The following is a 22690-nucleotide window of genomic DNA, read 5'->3' as shown; positions in this document are numbered from 1 at the left end:
TCTTAGTATTTAAACAAATATAAATGCCCGATTTAAACTTTATAAACTATTATCCATTTTAAAATAACTTCAAAATAATATATTCATAATTAAAGTCTTTCATTAAATTTCAAATATTGTTTTAGTTAAAAGCTGGAAATTTTTGTATCTTTTTAATTAAGAAAAAGAACAACTGCCTTATATTTAGAAATATTTTATTGTTCATGTAAAATCCGTATTTATAAATTAGATATTCAAAACTAAACATAAAGCTAAACTTTGAACGTTATAATTTTAATTTTTCTATTTCAAAAAATTTAATTTACAAGTAAACTTGTTGAAGTTTCATTTATAATAAATATTGAACACCTATAATTCCTGAAAAAAATTCGAGAAGCCGAAGAGATATTTGTAAGGTCTGAAACTATTCAAAATTAATTAAAAATTTGAAATGATTTTAAATAATTTAAACAAAGTGTCGACGTATAGTCACAAACAAATCCAATTATTCGTACCAAAATTTGCGTGAAAATAGCCCACGGCCTAATTTAAAACATAATATAGGTTTTTGCAGATTTTGAACAAATTTAGATGTTTTTTAAGAATTATAAAAGGCTTTACAAGAATAATAAACATTTTATTGAGATTCCTAGAAAAATGAAAATGAATTCTTTTGAAAAATAAATTTAAAGAGTATATTAAAAAAGATTTCCAAAATTGTCAAAAATTAATCTGGAAGATTTTAAGGAAATGCTTTTTAATTTGCAGGATTAAAAAAGAAATAGAAAAAATTCGAATCATTTTAAAAGATGTTTAGAAGTTCTGGTGAAATTTAGAAAATATTTTATACTTCAAATAAATATAAAACAACATCTAGATGTTTCAAGATTTTGAAATAAAATTTTGAAGCTTCTTAAAGATTTTTAAACTATTTAAAATCAAAATACTCTAACTTTTAATTTAAGAAGTGTTCAGTTTATAAAAAAAATGTAATCGTTTAATTTTTAATATTTCTAGCTTAAAATTGCTGAAAATGATTTGCAGCTCAATTTTTCTGATTTCAGATGGAAATTTTTTAGCTTTCAAGTTCGAATTTTTGTAATTCCATTGACCCATAAAAATGTTTGCGAAACGGCCAGTCTGCTTCAATCAAAAACTATTGCATGATCAACCAAATAGTTGAATTTTTAATCTAAAAAAAAAAATGAATTTTCTATCTAAAAAGACGATTATTCTTTACACTTACTGTTCTCAAGTCCATCGATGGATCCAAGAGTTGATCATTGCACAGTAATTCCACTTTATCCTCCGCCAAAGAAGAGTTATCAGCATTAGAATCTGTATTTGCTCGATCACCAGCAGGAGATCCACTAGAAACAGTATTACCACCTGCTACTGAACCCGAGTCACTTCCAGCCCCTAAAACTTTGTCGTATACATGCTCGGCAACTTTTCGAATTTGAATAAAATCATTGGCAATTAGGCGATCTCTGTAAAAAAATGTATAAACACGATCATTCCCATCATTGGATAAATGAAAGAAATCATACTTTTGCACTGTCCATTTCAAGCTACTTACTTCTTTAAACTTTTAACACCAGACGTGGAATGCGGCAGAAGGTAAAACGGAATTTTAATGAATTTTGGTAAATTTTTATCAACTACGATGTCTCTGACCCAAGGTGGTACAGTGTCATTTAATAGTACGCCCTCTGTTTCCCCTCCAGCATCTTGCACAAGCAACCTGTACAAAGTTCTACCTCCTACTTCACTGTGAAATTAAATTTAATTTTTATACCGAGGTTGCTAACACGATTTTTCAAAGCTTCAGTTAGAAATTTTATTTAAAAAACAAACAAAAAATACCTAAAAATAACGGGTGTGTGGCCAGGTACCGAAAAGTATGGATTACCACCTCTTGTATGCCTTGGAACATTGCCATCATTGCTATTGGTTTCATTTTCATCTTCGGCATGTAAAGGCCTCCACCAGTGTTCCAAAAGAGCTTGAAGAAGTAGATTTCCGTAATTAACTTTCTGATCTACTGCATCATCTTCGGCTAAACCAGTTTCTTTTGCTGATACCCATGCAGAGAAACAGTCGTTTTCGTCTTGACCCAAGTGGATAGTTAACATCTAAATACAGACACATAATATAAACAGATAGTGTCTTTTTAAAGGGTACATAAGATTTATATGTGTCATGTTGTAGCCACTTTGTATTGGGCTCTGCAATCTTGAGGGCACCACTAGCGGCCAAAGCAATATGGCCAGCGACAGTAGGTAGATGTCTCAGAAGACTCATGTAAAAACATTGAAAATTAGTCTTAAGGGCATGTGACACAGCTAAATACCTATATTACCGACCACAGTTTTTCAGTTCACTGAATGTTTTTTTGAACCTAAGAATTTTTTTAAAAATAAAATATCGAGCTGAAACTTTGGAAGATTTATTAGGGTACAATAAAGTACGTTTAGGTACTGCATTTTGGTAGGAACTTCACTGAAAATTATTTCATCTTTTTTCTGAACCTCAACATTTTTTGAACTTTAAACTTTTTTTATACATAAAATATCGGTCTCAAACTTTGAGAAATGCAAGAGCCGAAAGAAAACTACGTTTAAGTACAAAGCTTAATAATAAAAGATGTGAAAAAATATATTTCAACAATCAATTCCAACGGCATCAGCCGGTAACGTTGAAAAAGAAAATACGAACCCTCTAGAGCCTCGTCTAGTGGCCGCCAGGTTTCGTATTTTCGTGTACAACGTTACCGGCTGATGCCGTTGGAATTGATTGTTGAAACATATTTTTTTACATCTTTTATTATTAAGCTTTGTACTTGAACGTAGTTTTCTTTCAGCTTTTGCATTTCTCAAAGTTTGAGACCGATATTTTATGTAAAAAAAGTCGAACGTTCAAAAAATGTTGGGGTTCAGAAAAAAGATGAAATAATTTTTAGTGAAGTTCCTACCAAAATGCAGTACCTAAACGTACTTTACTGTACTCTAATACATTTCCCAAAGTTTCAGCTCGATATTTTATATACAAAAAAAGTTCTTAGGTTCAAAAAAACATTCAGTGTACTGAAAAACTGTGGTCGGTAATATATGAATTTAGCTGTGTCACATGCCTTTAAGGGCATGTGATACTTACAGTTTCCCCGGCTTTTTTTCCACAAAAATGAAAATTTTTAAAAACTGAATTCGAAGATGCTATAAAATATCATAACGGACGTCCCCGGACACTTTTTTGAGGGATAATAACAAAAAAAAATTTATTGTGCTAAATAAAAATGCTATGCATATGCATTATTTTGAGGTTACGTCGTTTTTCATCTCTGCCTTTCCAATAATCTGGAAATTATTTATGAAATAAACTTTTTTGATTGCCTGCAAACAAGGTTAGTTCCGGGAGATTAGTTGCTATGTTTATTTGTAAGTCCAAAGTTTTCGGACAAAAATATTGTGTAGTTTGGAAGTAACGCTCGGGTGAATTGTAAAAACACATAACCTCGAAATATACACGCACGTTGTTAGCAATTTAAAAAATTTTTTGATAAAAAAACACAAAAAAAAGTGTGTGGGGACGTCCGTTAGCATGTTCGCTATCATTTCCCAAATTTTTAAGACAAAATATTTATTATTCTAGAAAAAAATCCGGGGGAACCTAAAACTGGTAAAATCGACAATTTTCTAAGTATCACATGCCCTTAAACCTTAAAAATGAAAGTAGCAATAACTCAAATTTGTGATTTCACAAAATCCACACCAGTATGTAGAAACTTCGTAGAAGGAAAAAGAATTTTACATGCGGAAAAGAGGTGGAAAATAAAACTTCAGTTTCTATATTATTGCATTTTGTTTGCAAACTTCGAATTTAGAAACTCTTGTTGTCTAAATAATAAATTCTTCCACTTTTTCCCCTCATAAACATTAAAAATGTAATATTAACTATCGACATTTCAATGCAAAATTTAATTTATATCAGCTTGAAATGAAAAATCAGCAGTAACTTTTTTCAGATTTGAGGTTATGTTCATATATTTGTACCTAAAATAATATTTTTATTTAGAACCTGTTTTTATTATTTTCATTCGGAATGCTGAAAAATTATTGAAGAATAAAAACGATAAATACTTGATGATTATAACTTTTTCTTCAATCTTTTTTATTGACAGTGGAACAAGCGTGAAAATCCGTTTCAATTTCATGAATTTTCTTACTTTATTCTGTTTTATTTTTCGAGTCATACTATCAGTAAATGCTGTAAATGTACTTTAAGATTTTTCATATATATTTTTTAAAATCGGAGTTTATTTATATTTCAGAAAAACCAAACAGTTTCATGCTTTCGAACAGTAAAGGAGCAACCAAACACACAAAAAAACACTTTGCTCTTCGATTTTCGTGGCAAAAACTCCATAGATAAAGTTTGATTTAATTTATTTGTAACTTTTTATTTATCATTTCTTATTTTTTTCCCGGTTTTACTGTAAGACCTTTAGAAAAATTATTTTCGTATTTTCGCCTATACTTCCCGTCAAAATTTACCTACGCTCAGGGCTTTCCGATTCTGTCACCAGGTGGCGTATTCGAGTTCTTCAGATCCCAATACTTCGTTAGACATTTTCTGAAATATCTAGACAGTTTACAGGGTGTCTATTTAAATTCAATTTAAAACGCTTCAAATTCCTAACTTTTCCAGTAAAATACTTGAATTTTCAACAAGATAGATGAATTTTTAACCAAATAGTTGCATTTTCAACCAAAATGATTAATTTTCAATCGAAAATGCGATTTTTCAACCAAATATATGAAATCCTAACTAAACAGTTAAATTTTCAGCTAACAAAGATCAGTTTTCAACCAAATAGTTCAATTTTGAACTGAAAAATAACACCGTTTTTAGCCAAAAATGGAATAAATTTTCAGTTAAAAAAATTAATTTTCCACGCAAAAAAAAATTAAACCAAAGATTTAATTGAAATTGAATTTCAACTTAAAAGATCAATTTTTAACCAAGCTGATGAATTTTCATATAAAATTATGAATTTTCAACTGGAATAGTTGAATTTTAAATAAAAAAGATGAATTTTCAAATAAAATGATGAGTTTTGAAATAAAATATTTAAACAGCACAGTTACATTTTCAATTAAAATGATAAATCCTTTACTAGAATGGTTGAACGTTAAACAAAAAAGATGAATTGAAAAAAAAAAGATGTATCTTCAATTGGAATCGTTGAATATTAAACCAAAAAGATGAATTTTCAACAAAGAAGATTTTTTTCAACAAAAAAATACGAATTTTCAACAAAAAAAGATACAATTTCAACCAAAGATATCAATTTTTAACTAAAATGATGGAATATTCAATTAGAGTAGCCAGAATTTTAGTTTTAAAATAAAAAATTTGAAAAAAGTAGTTACATTTTCAGATAAAGTGAGGAAAATTCAACTAAAATGATGGATCTTTAAATGGAATAGTAGAATTTTAAATAAAAACATGAAATTATGACTAAAATGGTTAATCTTTATCTAGAATTATTGAATTTTCAACTAAGAAGATTAATTTATATTTAGAAAGCATGCAATTTCAACTAAAATAGATCATTTTTCAAATAAAAATTGAATACTTAAATTTTTAATTAAAAAAATTATATTCAACCATAGAGATTGATGTTTTAAAATCATGAAATATTTAATTGTAATGAATACATTTTCAGTTAAAGAAAATCTCAAGTAAAAAAAAACGAACAAATTTTCAACAAAATAGTTCAAGTTTCAACAGGAAAAGTGAAATTTTCAGTAATAAAAATTAATTTTAGCAACAAAAAAAAAACGAATTTTCAACCAGAAAGATGAATTTTCAATTTAAATTATGAATCTGGAACTATTGAGTTTTCAAGCAAAAATATGATTGCTCGAACAAGAAGATTAGTTTTATACCATTAAAGAACGAATGTTCTATATAGAATTATCCTTTTTCAATTCATAGTTTAAAAATTTTGTTAACAACTTCTTCCATTCTCAAATGAAAAATCTTTTTGGGTTGAAAATTCATATATTTTGCTAGATATTTGATCTTTTTTGGTTAAAAGTTCTAACTGCGTGTTAAAAATTAATTTGTTTTAACTGAGGATTGAACTATTTTGTTGAAAATCCATCTACTTTATTAATATATCAAATATTACGTTTTTGGTGAAGCATTCATATTTTTTGGTTAAAATCGACTATTTTTTATAATTTTTAAATCTTTCTTGGTTTGAATATCAAATATTATGTTTTTCGTTAAGAATTAATATTCTTTTTATTAAAAATTCAAACACTTGGTACAAAGTTTAATTTCACTGTTAAAGATTCATTTTTTGTTGAAGATTCAACTATTTGGTTAAAAATTTAACTCTTGTGCTCAGAAATTTATTATTTTTTAAAATATTTAGCTCGCCGGTAAAAGAATTAATTTTTGTTTGAAAATTCGTTATAGGATGGGGGGGGGGGGTATCAAGTGTTTTATTTGTTATTGAGAATACATCTTTTCTTTGAAAATTCAACTTTTTGGGTTGAAAATTGAACTATTTCTGCTCAAAGTTTAATCTTCTTTATTTTAAAATTCGACCATTTGATTGAAAATTCATCTTTGCAGGTGCAAAATTAAAAGATTTTGTTGAAACGTTAATTATTTTGTTAAAAACTTAAGTATTTTGTTTAAAAGTAATATTCTTTGCTCGAAAATTCAACTATTTTGTTACATATTTGTCTTTTCAGATTTAAAATGTATATTTTTTGGTTGAAAATTTAATTGCCTTCTAAATAATTCAATTAGTTTACTGAAAATGCAACTGTTTTTTATTAAAGTTTAATATTTTTTGTTTCAAATAAGACCATTTAGTTAAAAATTTAACTATTTTGTTAAAGTCATATTTTTTGGTCAAAAACTCAACTACTTTGTTAAAAATTGGTCAATTTGGTTGAAAATTCATTATTTTGGCTACAAATGTATCTCTTTGGCGATAAATTAATATTTTTAGGTTTTTTTGGATGAATTGAAATATTAATCTTCATCCACATGTAGTGAACATGTTTGGTATTTACGGTTTTTCAATATACATTTATTGAACTCTATTAAGTTTGCTTCCTAAAAACGCTTTCCTAATTTTAAATAATATTAATGCAGTGAACTGTCACCTATTTGAACGGCCTTGAATCCTTGTATCGATGAGGGCGCTGAAAGCAACTTTTTCAATTCCTGATTTTCAGAAAAGCGCTTGTCTATTTGAAATCAATAAATACTATCAATGATAATACAGATAAATATGAAAACTAAATTTTCACTTTAAAAAATTAATGAAATTGAATCTAAGAAATAGGTAATTTCTTTCAATAATTTGTTATCAACGCAATATTGCAAGTTTACATTGTACTTTGTAATTTTAAATAGACCCGCGCTTTTCCACGCATGCGCAGTTGAAAAAGTTAACCAGCCACTGACGCGGGCGTGACCGTACAGGGACCTCGTGCTAGGAGGTGACGTAACTGCGCAATTTGAAATAGGTGCGCATAGGGGCTTTCAAATAGGTGGAAGTTCACTGTACTTTAAAACAATCAGCGTCTAGGGTTAAGTAATGATCTCTAGCTAGCAGTTTATGATCTATGTAGACATTTCATGAAATATCTAATTATACTAGGTGGCCACAACATGTATAATTTTTAAGGATACGAACCCCAGTCTTTAAATCAACGCTGAACCAATTCGGGACATAAACGGTTTTGTTCCTATTTTTTACTTCTTGATCAAAATCAACATGTCCTAGGTCCTCAACTTTGCAAGCTTTTAGTACATCGTACAATGCTACATTTTCTTCTGTGTCTTTTGATAAAACATGCCGCCTATCGTTTAGTATATAACAATATCTTATTGCTGGTCCGCCCAATATACTCTGTACTGGTTCCGTATTCTGTGGTATCATTCCTCCTACTGCATTTCCAATGCTGTCCACACAATAATCTCCACATTGATCCCCTCGAAAGGATATACTCTAGAATTGAAAATTAGTTTCATGATCCTTATGAATTATCCATAAACTACGTTACCAATTTTGACGTATAACGTTTATTACGTTTCTTGGTGATAAGTTTGTTTAAATTTTGCGAAAGATTTCCGTGCAACGGTATAGTTTCATAATACCATAGTAAGTTTAAAAAGCACTTTGATATTTAGCACTTGATAGTCTTTTCCACATTCCTCTCTTTTTACTCTTTTTTTTTAATATCTGCTTTTTCTGTTTTCAAGAAGTTATCCCTTTTTCTCGATTTTTCGTTTAAATTTTGTTTATAAAATTTACTATTTGGTTGATAATTTATTTGGTTGAAAATACAAAGTTGAATTAACTTCTTAAAATTTATCTTTTTGGTTGAAAATTCAACACTCTGGTTGAAAATTTAAATATTTTGTTCAAAATTTGTTTGCTTTTAGTGAAAAATTATCTTTGTTTTAAATGAAAATTTAATTATCACATTTCTAGTTGAAAAAATTAAATTCTTGATTCAAAATTATCTTTTATAAATAAAAAATTATGTATTTTGTTCGTTATTTAGGTCATTTATACACACTTAATCTTCTTTCTTAGAAAATCACCTTTTTCGCTGAAAATTCATCTCTTTGGTTTAAAATAGAACTATATTGTTGAAAATTCGAATTTTTGTATTGCATTGAATTATGTTCGATTTAAGATAGAATCTTTTTTTGTTGAAATACCATCAATTACACTTCTGTTGAGAATTAATATTTTCCGATTGGAAATTCTACTACGTTGAACTACTTTGCTAAAAGTCCATTTTTCTTGTGATGATTCATAAAATTAGTTGAAAATTCATCTTAAGAATGGAAATTTTAACCAGTTTTTTTAAAACTGAAAATCTAACTTCCATTTTTGGATGAAATTTTATATTTTTAATTGAAAATTGATCTCTTTTATTTAAACATTCAACTATTTAGTTCAAAATTCATGTATATGTTGAGGAATTGAATACTTTGGTAAAAATTTGTCCTTTTTGCTTGAATCATACTGATTTTTATTTCAAAATAAAAATTTCATTTTTGTAGATTTGAAAATTCAACAATTGGGTAGAAAATTAAATTATATAGTTGAAAATTATTGTTTTGGGTGAAAATTCAATTGCTTTGTGGAAAATTCATCTACTTTGATGAGACTTCGTCTTTTTGTGTAGAAAATTAACCCTCTTTTCTGAAAATTCACCTTGTTGGCTGTGAATGTAACTATTTTGTTAAAAATTAGACTTTTTTTGTTAAATTATTTTGGTAGAAAATTAGTTGTTTTGTTCAAAATTAATTTTTTCCAACTAATGATGTAATTATTCAATTTTTTGTTGAAAACTGATCCTTTTTCGATAAAAATTCAACTATTCGTTAGAAAATTTATGTATTTTAGTAAAAAAATTCAACTTTTTGGGTTTGGGTGGAAAATTGAACTGTTTTGTGGAAAATTAATATACTTTGTTGAAAATGCGTCTTTTTGGGTTTGAAAATTGAAGATTTTTTTTTTTTTAAATAAATCTTACTGTCTTGAGAGTGAACTATTTAGTTAAAAATTCGTCTCTCTGGTACAATTTAACTGTTAGAAAATTCGTTTCTTTTTTTCTAAAAACAATTTGTAAACTGAAAATTGGACTATTTGGTTAAAAGTTCAACTCTTTTCGCAGAAAGCTCAACTATTTGTTTAAAAATTAAATTATTTATATGAGAAGTTAATCAGTTGATATAAAATAAATTTTGTTGTTAAAAATTCATATTATCTACTGGAAAATTCAACTGTTTTGTGAAAAATGTATCTATTTTGTTGAAAATTCATCCAGTTGCGGAGAAAATTCATTTTCTTTTTTTTTTAATCATCATAAACTTTGAGGACGTAACTGTTTGATTAAAAAATCGTATTTTTCAGTTTAATTCAACCTGTTGAAAGTTGTTTTTTAAAAATTAATTTTATAGAACTGAAAACGTAATTATTACATTTTTGGTAGAAAATGATTTTATTGAGTCATCTTTTTTGGTTGAAAATTAAACTGTTTACATAAAAATTCAACTTTTCTGTTAAAAGTTCACCTATTTTTTCAAAGTATTCTCTGTATCGTAGTTTATTGATGACCCCATTGTTTCATAATAGGAATATGGACTCTCATTACAGGGCTCAGTTTCAGATCAATATTGACACTTTTGGCGATGTAATTATTTTTTTTTTAAATTCCACTAATATCACTATTTTCTCATAACTAGAAAACAAACACGCGCGCTGTGAGCGCGATAATTGCTATTTTTTCGAATGCAATTTTTAGATTAAAATATAAAATAATTATTAATACAAAATTTTTGTGTTTAATAGAATGTAGAATTTAAAATAATATAAATAAAAAAAGAAAGGAGAGTATTTTTTTTGTGATTGATAAAAGTTAATATTTTAAATTCAGAATTAATTAATAAATCTAATGTTTCCCGTTAAAAATGACCGATTCCCGATGAAAACTGTTAAAATAACATAAAATTGTTTACAAATCATAAGCATTCATTAAAATATAATTGTTTTAAATTAAAAATACGAACTTCCGATGAAAAACACTAACATAATCCAAAATTTTCAAAGATTCTAAATCTTTATGAGCTATAATGATTTTTATTTAAAAATATTAATTTTCCACGTAGAACATCAACGTAGCCAGAAGTGTTAAAAATTATTAAACTTCTTTAAACTCTAATGATTCTTGAATATAAATCTCCATTTCTGACGAAATACACTGAAACGTTAAGCCAGCGTTTTTCAATATAGACCTTAACATATTTCACCGGAAATAGATAATTCCAATTTAAACAAAAAACATTAGATTTAAAATAAGATTCACCGTCTTAAACATTTTTTTTTGTTAGTATTTTCATTTTTACAATTGCTATTAGTTGTAAAATATCCGTAGATTTCAAAGAATATTTTAACAATAATATATATGTCAGTATTTTTCTTCGGAAATGGGTATTTTTGATAAAAAATGCAACGGTTTGTCTATTTATCGCACAAAAATATTTTACATTAATTCTGAAGTGAAGATCTCAATTTCCATCAATTATCAATTAACTTGCACAAATTTCCTATTATTTTAGATAATAGGTACCATGAAATACAAACATTTTGTATAAACATTAATTTTATATTTTAATTTAGAAATTGCGTGAGAAACAAATAATAATCGCGTGCTGATCACTTGTGTATGTCGTCCAGTATTATAAGATTATAATTGTACAAAATTCAACCCCCTATTTTTCAAAATTTATGCCTCTATCAGGTCTCACAGTCCCTATGCGGTGAAATATAAGGAATACAGTGACATTTTTTTCGCGCTCAAAGGATAACAAAATTCAGGATAAATTTATAAGAGTTCAAAATAATTAAAGTTAACTTAAAAAGAATACAAATGGACTTTACAAAAAATGTAGGTAAAAAGAATTCGACGGATTTCCGTAAAATTAGAATGAGCTTAGAGAAATTTAAGTGGAACGAGAAGAATTAGATGAAATTCTTCAAAATTCAAGACTTCAGTATCAATTAAAAAACTTTAAAATAAAAAAAATTAACTGAATTAAGTAGAATTACGTAAAAATAGAAAAACTAAATTAAATTTAAAAGAATTTATGATAAATTAATAAGAATTCAGGGTGAATTAAAAAAATAATTGTAAATCTCTTCAAATATTTGAAACCCTAATAATGTATAAACAAAAAAGTGCATAATGACTATAAAAAAATTCAAAATAATTCAGACTGATTGAAATATTTCTTTAAAATTAAAAAAAAAACAGTTCACAATCAAGCTGAAATTAAAAAGCAATCAAATAAATTGAAAACAATCAAAAAAATTGAATTAAGTAAGTTTGTAATGAGTTTAGAAAAATTAAAAGGATATTTAAAAGAATTTGATGAAATGCCTACGAATTTAAGGTGAATTAAAAAGACTTCAAGATAGATTGAACAAAAACATTTTTAAAATCCATTGAATTGAGTCAAATTGAGTGAATTTAGAAGAATTGAAAAGAATTCAGGAAAAATTAGTAAGAATTTAGGACGAATTCCGAATAAATTGAAAAAGATTGAAAATCTCTTCGAATCTATGAAACCCAAAGAAATCCCTCACATCTTGTGAATAAATTTTTGAAATCCATACAAATATTTAAATCCCTTAAAATTACTAAAACCCTTGAAATTGCTTAAATCTCCGGAAAATGCCTTAGAATCTTTTAAATTACTCTAAATATTGCTCATACTTTAAAATCCCATTAAATTACACAAATGAAAAAAATTACTTGTAATCTTTCGAAACAATCTAAATTATTTCAACTCCCTTAAAATCCTTTGAAATCCCTTGCAATTTTTTAAAGATCTTGAAAATACCAAGGAATTAAAAAAAAAACTTAAAATATTTCAAAATCCTTTTATCATTTTGCCAATTAATCTTCAGGACTATTTGAATGATAAATTTTTTTTTAATTTTTTAAAAATCTATTGAATTAAGTGAAATTAAGTAAATTTATTAGAATTCAGGACAATTTCAAATAATTCAGGATAAATTAATAAGAATTCAGGGCAAATTTCCAATTAATTGCAAACAATATTTGAAAATCTCTTCAAATCTTTGATACCCTACGAAATCCCTCACTTCTTGTGGATAAAGTCTGAAATCCATGAAAATATTAACATCTCTTAATATGACTACAACCCTTGGAAATCCAATGAAAATGCTTAAATCTCCTAAAAATGCCTTGGAATCTTTTAAAATACCCTGCAATATTTAAAAGTATTTGATATCTTTTGAAATCCCTTGAAAGTTTGTGAAGCCCTTGAAAACACGTATGAATCTTTAATACCCTGAATATTGCAAATTCTTTGAAATCCCATTAAATTAGTGAAATCAATTAAAAATATCTTTGTAATCTTTTAGCATAATCTGAAATATTTCGAATCTCTTGCAATCTTTAAAGCTCTTTAAAATGCCAAGGAATTTGAAAAAAGACCTTAAAATATTTCAGATCCTTTAATCATTTTATCAGTTAATCTTCAGAACTATATAAATTAAAAAATATCCATTGAATGAAGTAAAATTGAGTAAATTTAGAAGCATACAAGTGATTAAAAAACTCAAAAGAATTCCAAAGAATTAAAAAAAAATCAGGATAAATTAACAAGAATTCAGGGTAAATTTCAAATCTCTTCCAGTATTTGAAACCCTACACAATACCTTACTTCTCGTGAATAAATTCTTTAAAATCTACTAAAATATTATTTATAAAATCCCGTGAAATTCTATGATGATATTTCCTGAAATCCGGGAAAATGTATTAAAATACATTGAGAGTTTTAAAACCCCTTAAAATCATTGAATTCCTAGAAAACCTTATAAAATATCGTGAAAACTTTTTAAATATCTTCAAACCTTACAGGTTCTGTAAAATCGTTTCATATCCTTTGAAATTCCAGAAAATGCATTACCATAAAATAATTTAAACACTTTAAAATCTCTTCAAATTATAAAATTAATGAATAATTCCTAGGAATCTTTTAAGATTCCTTCAAATTATTTCAATCTATTAAAAATTTCTCGAAATATTTAAAAATTCACTGAAATATATTAAAAGAATTTAAAAAATTCAGAAATAGGTATAGATCTGAATTAAATAGTGATTAACCAATGAGTTAATTTATTAAAAGAAAAGTGACTAATGTGATCCTTTCATTAAAAAAAACGATTAAAAATGATTTCAGAAAAAGTGATTAGTAGTGACTGCGTGGTAGCCCTGATTATTTTTCGCAGTTATTTCTCATAGAAATTATCCGATTTTCTACTTTTTTTCAAAATTCCTGCCTCTTGGAAGCTTTGGTATTTTTATAAAGTTTAAAGTACCATTATGGGCTGCGAAAAGGGTACCAGAGGGACCTAATCTTGAGAATAGGGTACTTTAGGGACCTTAACTGAATATAGGGTACAATAGCGGATCAGGGTGGCGATTCCGTGGACGATTTTAAATTCCCGGTTTTTCCCGGTCAAATTTTTAATTTACTCGGTCGACTAAAAGTACCATTCATACTTGCCAAAAAAACGCAAAAATTTATTTCAATTCATGAAGTTCATTCTCTACATCCTTTAGCACAATAGAGCCAAAAATTGCAAAATAAATGAATCTTTAAATAAAATTATGTATTTTCAGCTGGGACAGTTGAATTTTAAACCAAAAAGACCAATTTTCAACTAAAACGGTAAATTTTTAAACAATAAGATACATTTTCAAATAAAAAGATTAATTTTCTATAAAAAAAGTACAATTTGCCAACAAAATACATGAATTTTCAATGAAATAGTTGCATTATCAATTAAAGGAGCCAAATATTCAACCAAATAGTTGAAAAATGAAATAATTAATTTTTAAGTTTAACAAAAAAATCAATGCTCAGCAAAAAAAAACTAATTTTCAATTAAAAAATATAATTTTTCAACCAAAAATTGAACAATGAAATTTTTAATAAAAAAATTAATATTCAACCAAAGAGATGAATTTTAAACTAAAATGATGGAATATTCCCTTGGAATAATAGTTACATTTTCAGTATAAAAAAAAATCATTTTTAACCACAAAAGAAACAAAATTTTTAAAAATAGTTAAATGTTTGGCAAAAAATTCCTTTTCATTCAAAGAAAAAACAATTTTTCAACAAAATAGCTTATTTTTCAACCAAAGATATGAATTTTTAATTAAAAGAATGAATCTTCAACAACAACAAAATTTTTAACAAGAGTTTAACTTTCAACCAAGTGATTTTTTAATCAAACCTAAAAGATTAATTTTCAACTAAAATGATAATTATTTAACTAGAATACTTACATTTTTAACCGAAAATAAGAACTTTATAGAAGGAGATTAACTTTGAAAGAAAAAGATAATTTTTTTACACAAAAAAAAATCAATTTTTTAACAAAATAAGTATATTTTCAATTAAAAAAAGTCAAATTTTTAACTAAACTGTTGCATTTTAAACTAGAAAAGAACAATTTTTAACCAAAAATGTAACAGTTAAATTTCCAGTCGGATAAATTAATTTTCAACTAAACTGATGAGTTTTCCACTAAAATTATTAATCTTTAACTGAAATAGGTCAATTTGATACATACCAAAAGATGAATTTTTATTAATAAAGATTAATTTTCTACAATAAAGATCAATTTTCCACAAAGTACCTAAATTTCCAATGAATAGTTTAATTTTCAAATTGAAAATATTAATTTTCAACCAAATAGCTGAATTTTCATCCAAAAAAGATCAATTTTCAACTAAAAATTGAATAATGAAATATTTAATAATAAAAAAATAATGCTCAACCAGCGAGATGAATTTTAAACTAAAATGATTGAATATTCAACTGGAATAATAGTTACCTTTACTGTATGAAAAAAATTTTAACCAAAAAAGAAACAAATTTAATAAAAATAGTTAAATGTTTGGCAAAAAATTCCCTTTAATTCAAAGAAAAAACAATGTTTCAATAAAATAGCTTGTTTTTCTACGAAAAAAATGAGTTTTTAATCAAAAGAATGAATCTTCAAAAAAAAAAAAATTTAACAAAAGAGTTTAACTTTCAACCAAGTAATTTTTTATCAAACCTAAAAGATTAATTTTCAACTAAAATGATAATTATTTAACTGGAATACTTACATTTTTAACCGAAAAGAAGAACTTTTAAAAAAGGAGATTAACTTTGAAAGAAAAAGATAATTTTGTACACACACACAAAATAAATTTTTTAACAAAATACGTAAATTTTTAATTAAAAGAGACAAATTTTCAACTAAATTGTTGAATTTTAAATTAGAATAGATCAATTTTCAACCAGAAATATGACAGTTAAATTTCCAGTTGGACAAAATTATTTTCAACCACACTGATGAATTTTCAACTAAAATTATGAATCTTTAACTGAAATAGGTAAAATTGATACGTACCAAAAGATGGATTTTTATTAATAAAGATTAATTTTCTACAAAAAAGAAAAATGTTGCACAAAGAACATAAATATCCTAACAATAGTTTAATTTTCAAATTAAAAATATTAATTTTCTACCAAATAGTTGAATTTTCATTGTAAAAAAATCATTTTTCAACCAAAAATATAATAGTTAGATTTTTCATTAAAAAATTAATTCTTAGTTAAAAAACAAAAACAAACAGATTTTCATCAGAATAGTTAAATGCTCTACTGAAATAGTTAAATTTAATTTAAAAAAATTATTTTCAACAAAGTAGTTACATAAGAATTCAGTGATTGGAGTTTATCCACACTGTGAAATTTCTTCGACCGTTTGTAAATGAATCTTTATTCGTCAATTTTAATTGATGTAACCGACGTAAGTTTCATCCTAGTTTCAGGTCTTCGTCAAGGTAATACATCACCTACGTGAAAATTTTTTAACAATAGGCAATACATTGGAAAGAATTAACCGATTTTATTTAAAAAAAAAAATTTTATTGTGTATAAATTTACCTGTCAATTCTGATATTAAAATCTAAAAACGCGACATTTAAATTGTGCTTTTGTCCTTACAAAGGAGCATCATTTTGGAGGGAGCCAAATTAGCTAATTGTTAGAAGTCAAAAAATTTTTGTTTTTGTTTGTATACATAATTTGAAGTGTTCTTTTTTATATATAAGAAAAACATACAAAAAACTTAAAATTTGAAGCCTCAAAATTAAAATAGGCTCCAAATTATATAATATTTACTACATTTTAAAATCAATTTTAACGACAACAATTACTTATTGTTTGGAAGGACAGATATAAACTAACGAATACATAAGAAATAAAGTCAATTTTACATGAGTAATTAAGAAAGACCGATTTTAAAATGGAGAATTTAATTAAAAGTGCGCCAAAGTAAATTGAATTAAAATTTTTTTTAAATTTTATTGAATAATTTATATATAAATCATTTTTTATAAAATAGTCTGATCAATTTTATTTACGTTTAATATTTCAGTTTCCAAATTGATGAAATTTTTAATAAATTTATTTATTAAAATAGACAATTTATCATATATACTAAAACAGATCAGTTTTCTTTGTTATCTTTGTTTTTATTTTTAAACAAAGAAAACTTATTAAGTGTGTGGTTGTTTGTAAAATACACATTAATGTTATATTTTTTTAACCACTTCTAAGACGCTCAGAAGGACCTTCAATATAAGGAAATGAAACCTTTCGATCAAATTTATTATAAGTTTCAATCCATTTTTTATTTTTAGATGAATTATTATAAATTTCATGGATTCTTTCTTTAATGGTTTTGTTTACTAATTGGAGTGGTTAATTATTTTGTAAAAGAGTAATTTTTAGTTGATATAAATTTTCTTTGCGGAATTTAATATTACTTAATTTAAGACGCTTTTTTATACCAATTTGTTATTAAATTTCCTTCTGAACATTTAATAATTAATAAATCTATATAAGAAATAAAGTTATTCTCCTCTTTTTCAATCGTGAAGTTAATTGAATTTTCCATATTGTTGAGAGTTTTAATGAATTCATCTATTTTCTCAGTAGGAACAATTGCTAGAATATCGTCTACGTATCTTTTATAAAGAATAGGAGTAAAAGTTAAACTATCAAGAGCCCTTCTCTCTAAATCTTCCATTACTAAATTTGATACAATGGGAGATAATGTGGAGCCCATAGGACAACCTGAAACTTGTTTAAAAAATGTATTATTAAAAGAAAAAAGTGTGTTATTTAATACTGTCCTAGTAGCAATAATAAATTCATTTTGGGAGATTTTTGTTAAATTATGGTTTAAATTAAAAATTTTTTCTATACAATCTAATGCAAGGTCAATTGGAATTATCAAACACTGATACTACATCCAATGAAACCACAGAGTGTGAATCCGGAACTTTGACATTTTTCAGCTCTTCTTTTAATTCCCAACTATTCTTTACAAAACTTTGAGTTTTGCCAGAAATAGGTTTTAAACAATTTGCAATGTACTTTGACAAATTATATGTTGGTGAACCTATAGCGGAAACAAACGCCATTTTAAATTTGTTTTGTGCACATTTGGCAAAGCATATGCTTTAGAAACAACACTGTTATTTGTTTTTAATTTGTGAGCCATGTAATCATTTATAAACATTTTCTTTTCCTACCTGATTGCAATATCATTACATTTTTGCTCTAAAGTTGGAACAAGACTCGGTTATATCAATTAAAATGGACGAATAAAGATTCATTGACATCTGAATCCATTGTTATTTATATTGAACCGTATGACCAGAATAAAACGCTTTCTCTCATTAAAGTAGTTACAATTTGAAAAAGAGATGAATCTTCAAACAAAAAAATTGTTTTAAACAAAAGAGTTTAACTTTTAACCAGAAGTAGTAGCTAATAAACATTTAATAAACACACTTATATGCCCCACGACTGTAGATAAAGTAGAAATCACTTTTATAAATTAATCAAAATTATTAAAATAATGAAAATTTGAATTTTACTGTGATCAAAAGTAAATTTCCAGTTTTTAAAATAAGTTCCCGCATTTCCACGGACAAGTCGCCACCATGGGGACATAGGGACTAGTATGTGAGGCCTGCACTATTGACACTAATTTTTTGATCTCTGAAGTGAGTCCGAACCCTGTTATTTGTTCAATTTCTGTCTTTATGACTTACGTAATTGTTAATTGTAGATTCACTAGTTGCCACCCAAATACTGGATTGGTCGGGAGTCATCACCATTTTTAAGATAGGAGCATTTTCTTCACAGATCAGAGTATACCGTTGTGGATTCTTCAGTTCTGTCATTATTATCTTTTTATCCCTACCACCCGATATAACATGACTGAATGTATCATTCACCTAAAACACACCCAAAATCTGTACTCTCGATTCTTCTCTCTAAATTCTCGCTACTAAAATCGTTCATCATTCCAGAAAATAATTACCAATAATGCCCAAACTCCTTCACTGTGCACTTTGATTGTTTGCACACAACGCTGTTGTCCGATAGACCACAATTTAATAGTGCCGTCGGAACTGGCAGATAAACACTGAGTACCTTCTTTGTTCAAAACTAATGCCTTTATATTGTCCGTGTGACCTCTTAACTTCATTTGTTTCATACAAGTTCTAGGATCCCAAACCCGTAGTACCTTTTCAGTGCTTCCACTTACTATTACTGACCCAGAAGGGTTCATAGCCAAACTGTATATGGAATCCTTGTTTCCGGAAAGGGAAGATGCTGCAAATAAAGTTTACTTATAGGAGCAGTAGAGTCAAAATCTAAAGTTTAAAATTAATAGAACTAGGCTTTGTAGTAACCGGTGCCGGATTTACACCAGAGGCCAATAAACCAATGGCCTAGGGTAGTACATTTTTAGATGTAGCTTATAATTGTTTATTCAGGGTGTCTACTCAAACTCTGGAAAAAAATTCCCTGACAATTCCAGGTTTTTTCTAAGCATGATTTTTCGCGAGTTTATTATAAATAATTATTTATTGTTGTTGTTTTTTTTTTAGTTTCTAGCAATTTAATTAATATTACAAGATACTCTTAAATATTTTAGCACTATTGGGAATGGTTAAACTGCGCTACGCCACCTGGTGACAAACATTCGAACTAGAAAAAATAGGTACGATTTTTAAGTTTTACATTAATTTTTGCATAAAGTATTTGAACAATTTTTGTTGTGGAGTTTAAAGTATTTTGTGGATACTAAAAGTAAGTCTTTATTAGAAACAAACGGTTTTAGATGAAATTCACATCTTATAAGGTGAAGAAACATATTTTTTTACAGAAATATCTGTCCAACTGTGATTTCCATCTTTTTTTAAAATACATTTTCAGTTGACCAACTGTGACTATAAATTAATGATTTTTAAAATAAAAATTTTCTTTAAAGATTGTAAAGTGAATAATAATTAATTTTACGAGACGATTCGAAATCAGTTCGCAATTTTAAGAATTCACGTTTCTAACGTCAAAAATTATATAAACAATTTCAATTGGAAGTCTTATTAGTTAAACAAATGTAAACGTCCGATTGAAAGGCTTTTATTAAATTTCAAATATTTCAGTCTAAAATATTCCATTTTTAAACCATTCAATTTGACATTTTTTCATTAAGAACAATGAGAATGACCTAATATTTAGAATTATCTGACTGTTTATTTAAAATCAGTGATTGTAGTTAAATATTAAAAAATAAATTTTATACCTTACATTTTAATTGTGCTATTTAAAATCATTTAATTTATAAGTCAAATTTTTGAACCTCGATGTATAAATAACAATAACATATTATTCTTTAAAAAATTCAAGGACGTAGGAGAAATATTTAGAAGTTTTGAAAAAATTCAAATTCAATTTAAAATGATTTGAAATAATTTAAACAAAGTGTGTACGTGTACAGCCGAAATATAGATTTTGGCAGATTTCAAACAAAAAATTTAAAAGAATTTTAAGAATTTGGAATGGCTTCAGAAGATAAAAAATTTAGGAGAATTAAAAAAAAACTTGAGAAAAAAAAAGATTCATTTTAAAGGATGTTTGGAAGTTCTGAAATAATTTCAAAAATAAATTTAAAAATTGACAAAAAAATGTAAACAACAAGCAGATCTTTCAAGATTTTCAAATAAAATTTGGGAGCATTTTAAGGATTTTTAACCATTTAAAATATAAATAATTTAACTTTTAATTTAAGAAGTGTTCAGTTTATAAAAAAATGTAATCGTTTAATTTTGTATGTTTCTGGCTCAAAATTGCTTTAAATGATAGAATTTTGAAATTTTTTAAATTCATTGATTGATTCTTCAATTTAGACTTAAGAGCATTGAAAATAATAACGTGGAATTATATTTTTAGAACTAAATCTGAATCTTTGAACTCTACAATTTTGTAATACTTAAAAAAATTTATTTTGCAGTTTAACTGCATTTAATTAAAAATGGTTCAATTTAATAGTGTTAGTAGCTTCCATTTTATACGTGTAAATTATTTTAAATGTCTAAAATTCAAGAGTTCCACTTTGAGTGTTTTCATTTGTAGCTCCGTTTTTATTCATTTAAATGGAAAAATTGTTAGCTTTAGAGACGAATTTTTAAATTTCATTAACCATGAAAAATGTTTGCGAACTGAGAAATTACCGGCAATTTTTTTCTCGGATTAAAACGGTCACCCTAAATCGTCTATTACTCGTATTCTTCGCATAATGTTCATAAAATTTGTAGCTACATACATTATTAAAAGTTTATTTTAACTTAAATTCATTGAAACTTACATGAAATAGTGAAATAATAATTTTTTTTAACCTATTTGACAAAAATGTGTTTTTTAACTGTATAATATGGAAATTCTATGTAAAACTTTATTTTTTATTAAGATTTGTTTTTAGTATTCAATCACTGTTTTATACTTCACAAAACTATTGTAAAATCACTTTTATGCAAAAATTAATGTACAACTTTAAAATTGTACCTACTCTTTCTAGTTCCAGTTTTGCATACCAGATGGCGAAGTGGTAGACCACCATTCCCAATAGATTAATTAAATAATACTGAAAATATAATTAACCATTTCTTGAATTTTTCTCTAATTTCCATGAATTTCAATAATAATTCAAACAAATTTTTATTTTATTTACTTAAACTTAAAATTCAGTGCATAGTTAGATAAATTTTCAAATAAATAGCTGAATTTTCAAACAAGACGATTAATTTTCAAACAGGAAGATTAATTTTCTACCAAGAAAGACAAGTTTTCAAAGAATATATGAATTTTTAACTCAAAAGTTAAATTTTCAACTAAAATGATCAATATTTATATTTTTGTCTACTGGTCTATAATCAATATTTTTTTGCTACATTTTATCTCGTCAAAACCGTAACATTAAAAAAATATAAAAACATTCGAATGTTTGAAAAATTAATCTTACAAGTATAAATAATTACACCGGAATTCACAATTTAAAAATAAAAATCAATTTAAAAAAATTGAATTTAGACCAGTAGACAAAAAAACAATTAAAATCAAATTATTTAATACATTTTACTTAGTCAAAACCATAACATAAAGAAATGGAGTAGTTGTATTTGAAACTAAAATGTTGAATTTTCAACTGAAATGATCAATTTTTAATTGTAATAGTTGATTTTTAACCAAAAAATATAAATTTTCAACAAAGAAGGTAAATGTTCTCATAAGAAGACGAATTTGATAGGAAATGAATGCAACAGAAACGAAACTAATCGTTTTTTAAATGCTTACATTTTCCAATAAAGTGATAAATTTTTTACTAAAATGATGAATCTTCCACTGGAATGGTTGAATTTGAAACCAAAAACATGTACATTCAACCAAATGACGAGTCTTTAACTAGAATTATTCAATTTCCAACAAAAAGATTGATTTTCAGCCAATAAGATTAATTTCTACCAAAAAAATCCAAATTTTCAACTAAAAAAGATAATTTTTCAACCAAATATTGAATTGTTATATTTTCAATAAAAGAACTATTTTCAACCAACCAATTTTTGAGCCAACGAAAAAACGAATTTTCAACAAAATTGCTTATTTTTTAACGCCCGGAGATGAATTTTCAATTAAAATTATGAAT

General features: G+C 26.0%; 1 protein-coding gene across 1 annotated transcript in view; it reads right to left on the bottom strand.

Annotated features, from left to right (window-relative positions):
• Positions 1-22690, bottom strand: part of LOC117177758 (WD repeat-containing protein 48) — a 40182-nt gene that overhangs the window by 4652 nt on the left and 12840 nt on the right. The window contains exons 4-9 of the mRNA XM_033368667.1: positions 19022-19317; positions 18750-18935; positions 7706-8020; positions 1846-2114; positions 1559-1750; positions 1226-1469 (exon numbers count right to left, since the gene is read on the bottom strand). Of these exons, the coding sequence (XP_033224558.1) occupies positions 1226-1469; positions 1559-1750; positions 1846-2114; positions 7706-8020; positions 18750-18935; positions 19022-19317 (1502 nt within the window). The remainder of the gene's footprint in view (positions 1-1225; positions 1470-1558; positions 1751-1845; positions 2115-7705; positions 8021-18749; positions 18936-19021; positions 19318-22690) is intronic.

Source organism: Belonocnema kinseyi, chromosome 8, assembly GCF_010883055.1.
Source record: "Belonocnema kinseyi isolate 2016_QV_RU_SX_M_011 chromosome 8, B_treatae_v1, whole genome shotgun sequence".
Taxonomy (NCBI): domain Eukaryota; kingdom Metazoa; phylum Arthropoda; class Insecta; order Hymenoptera; family Cynipidae; genus Belonocnema; species Belonocnema kinseyi.
Note: the sequence above shows the minus strand (reverse complement) of the source record. Positions and strands in the feature narration are given on the sequence as shown.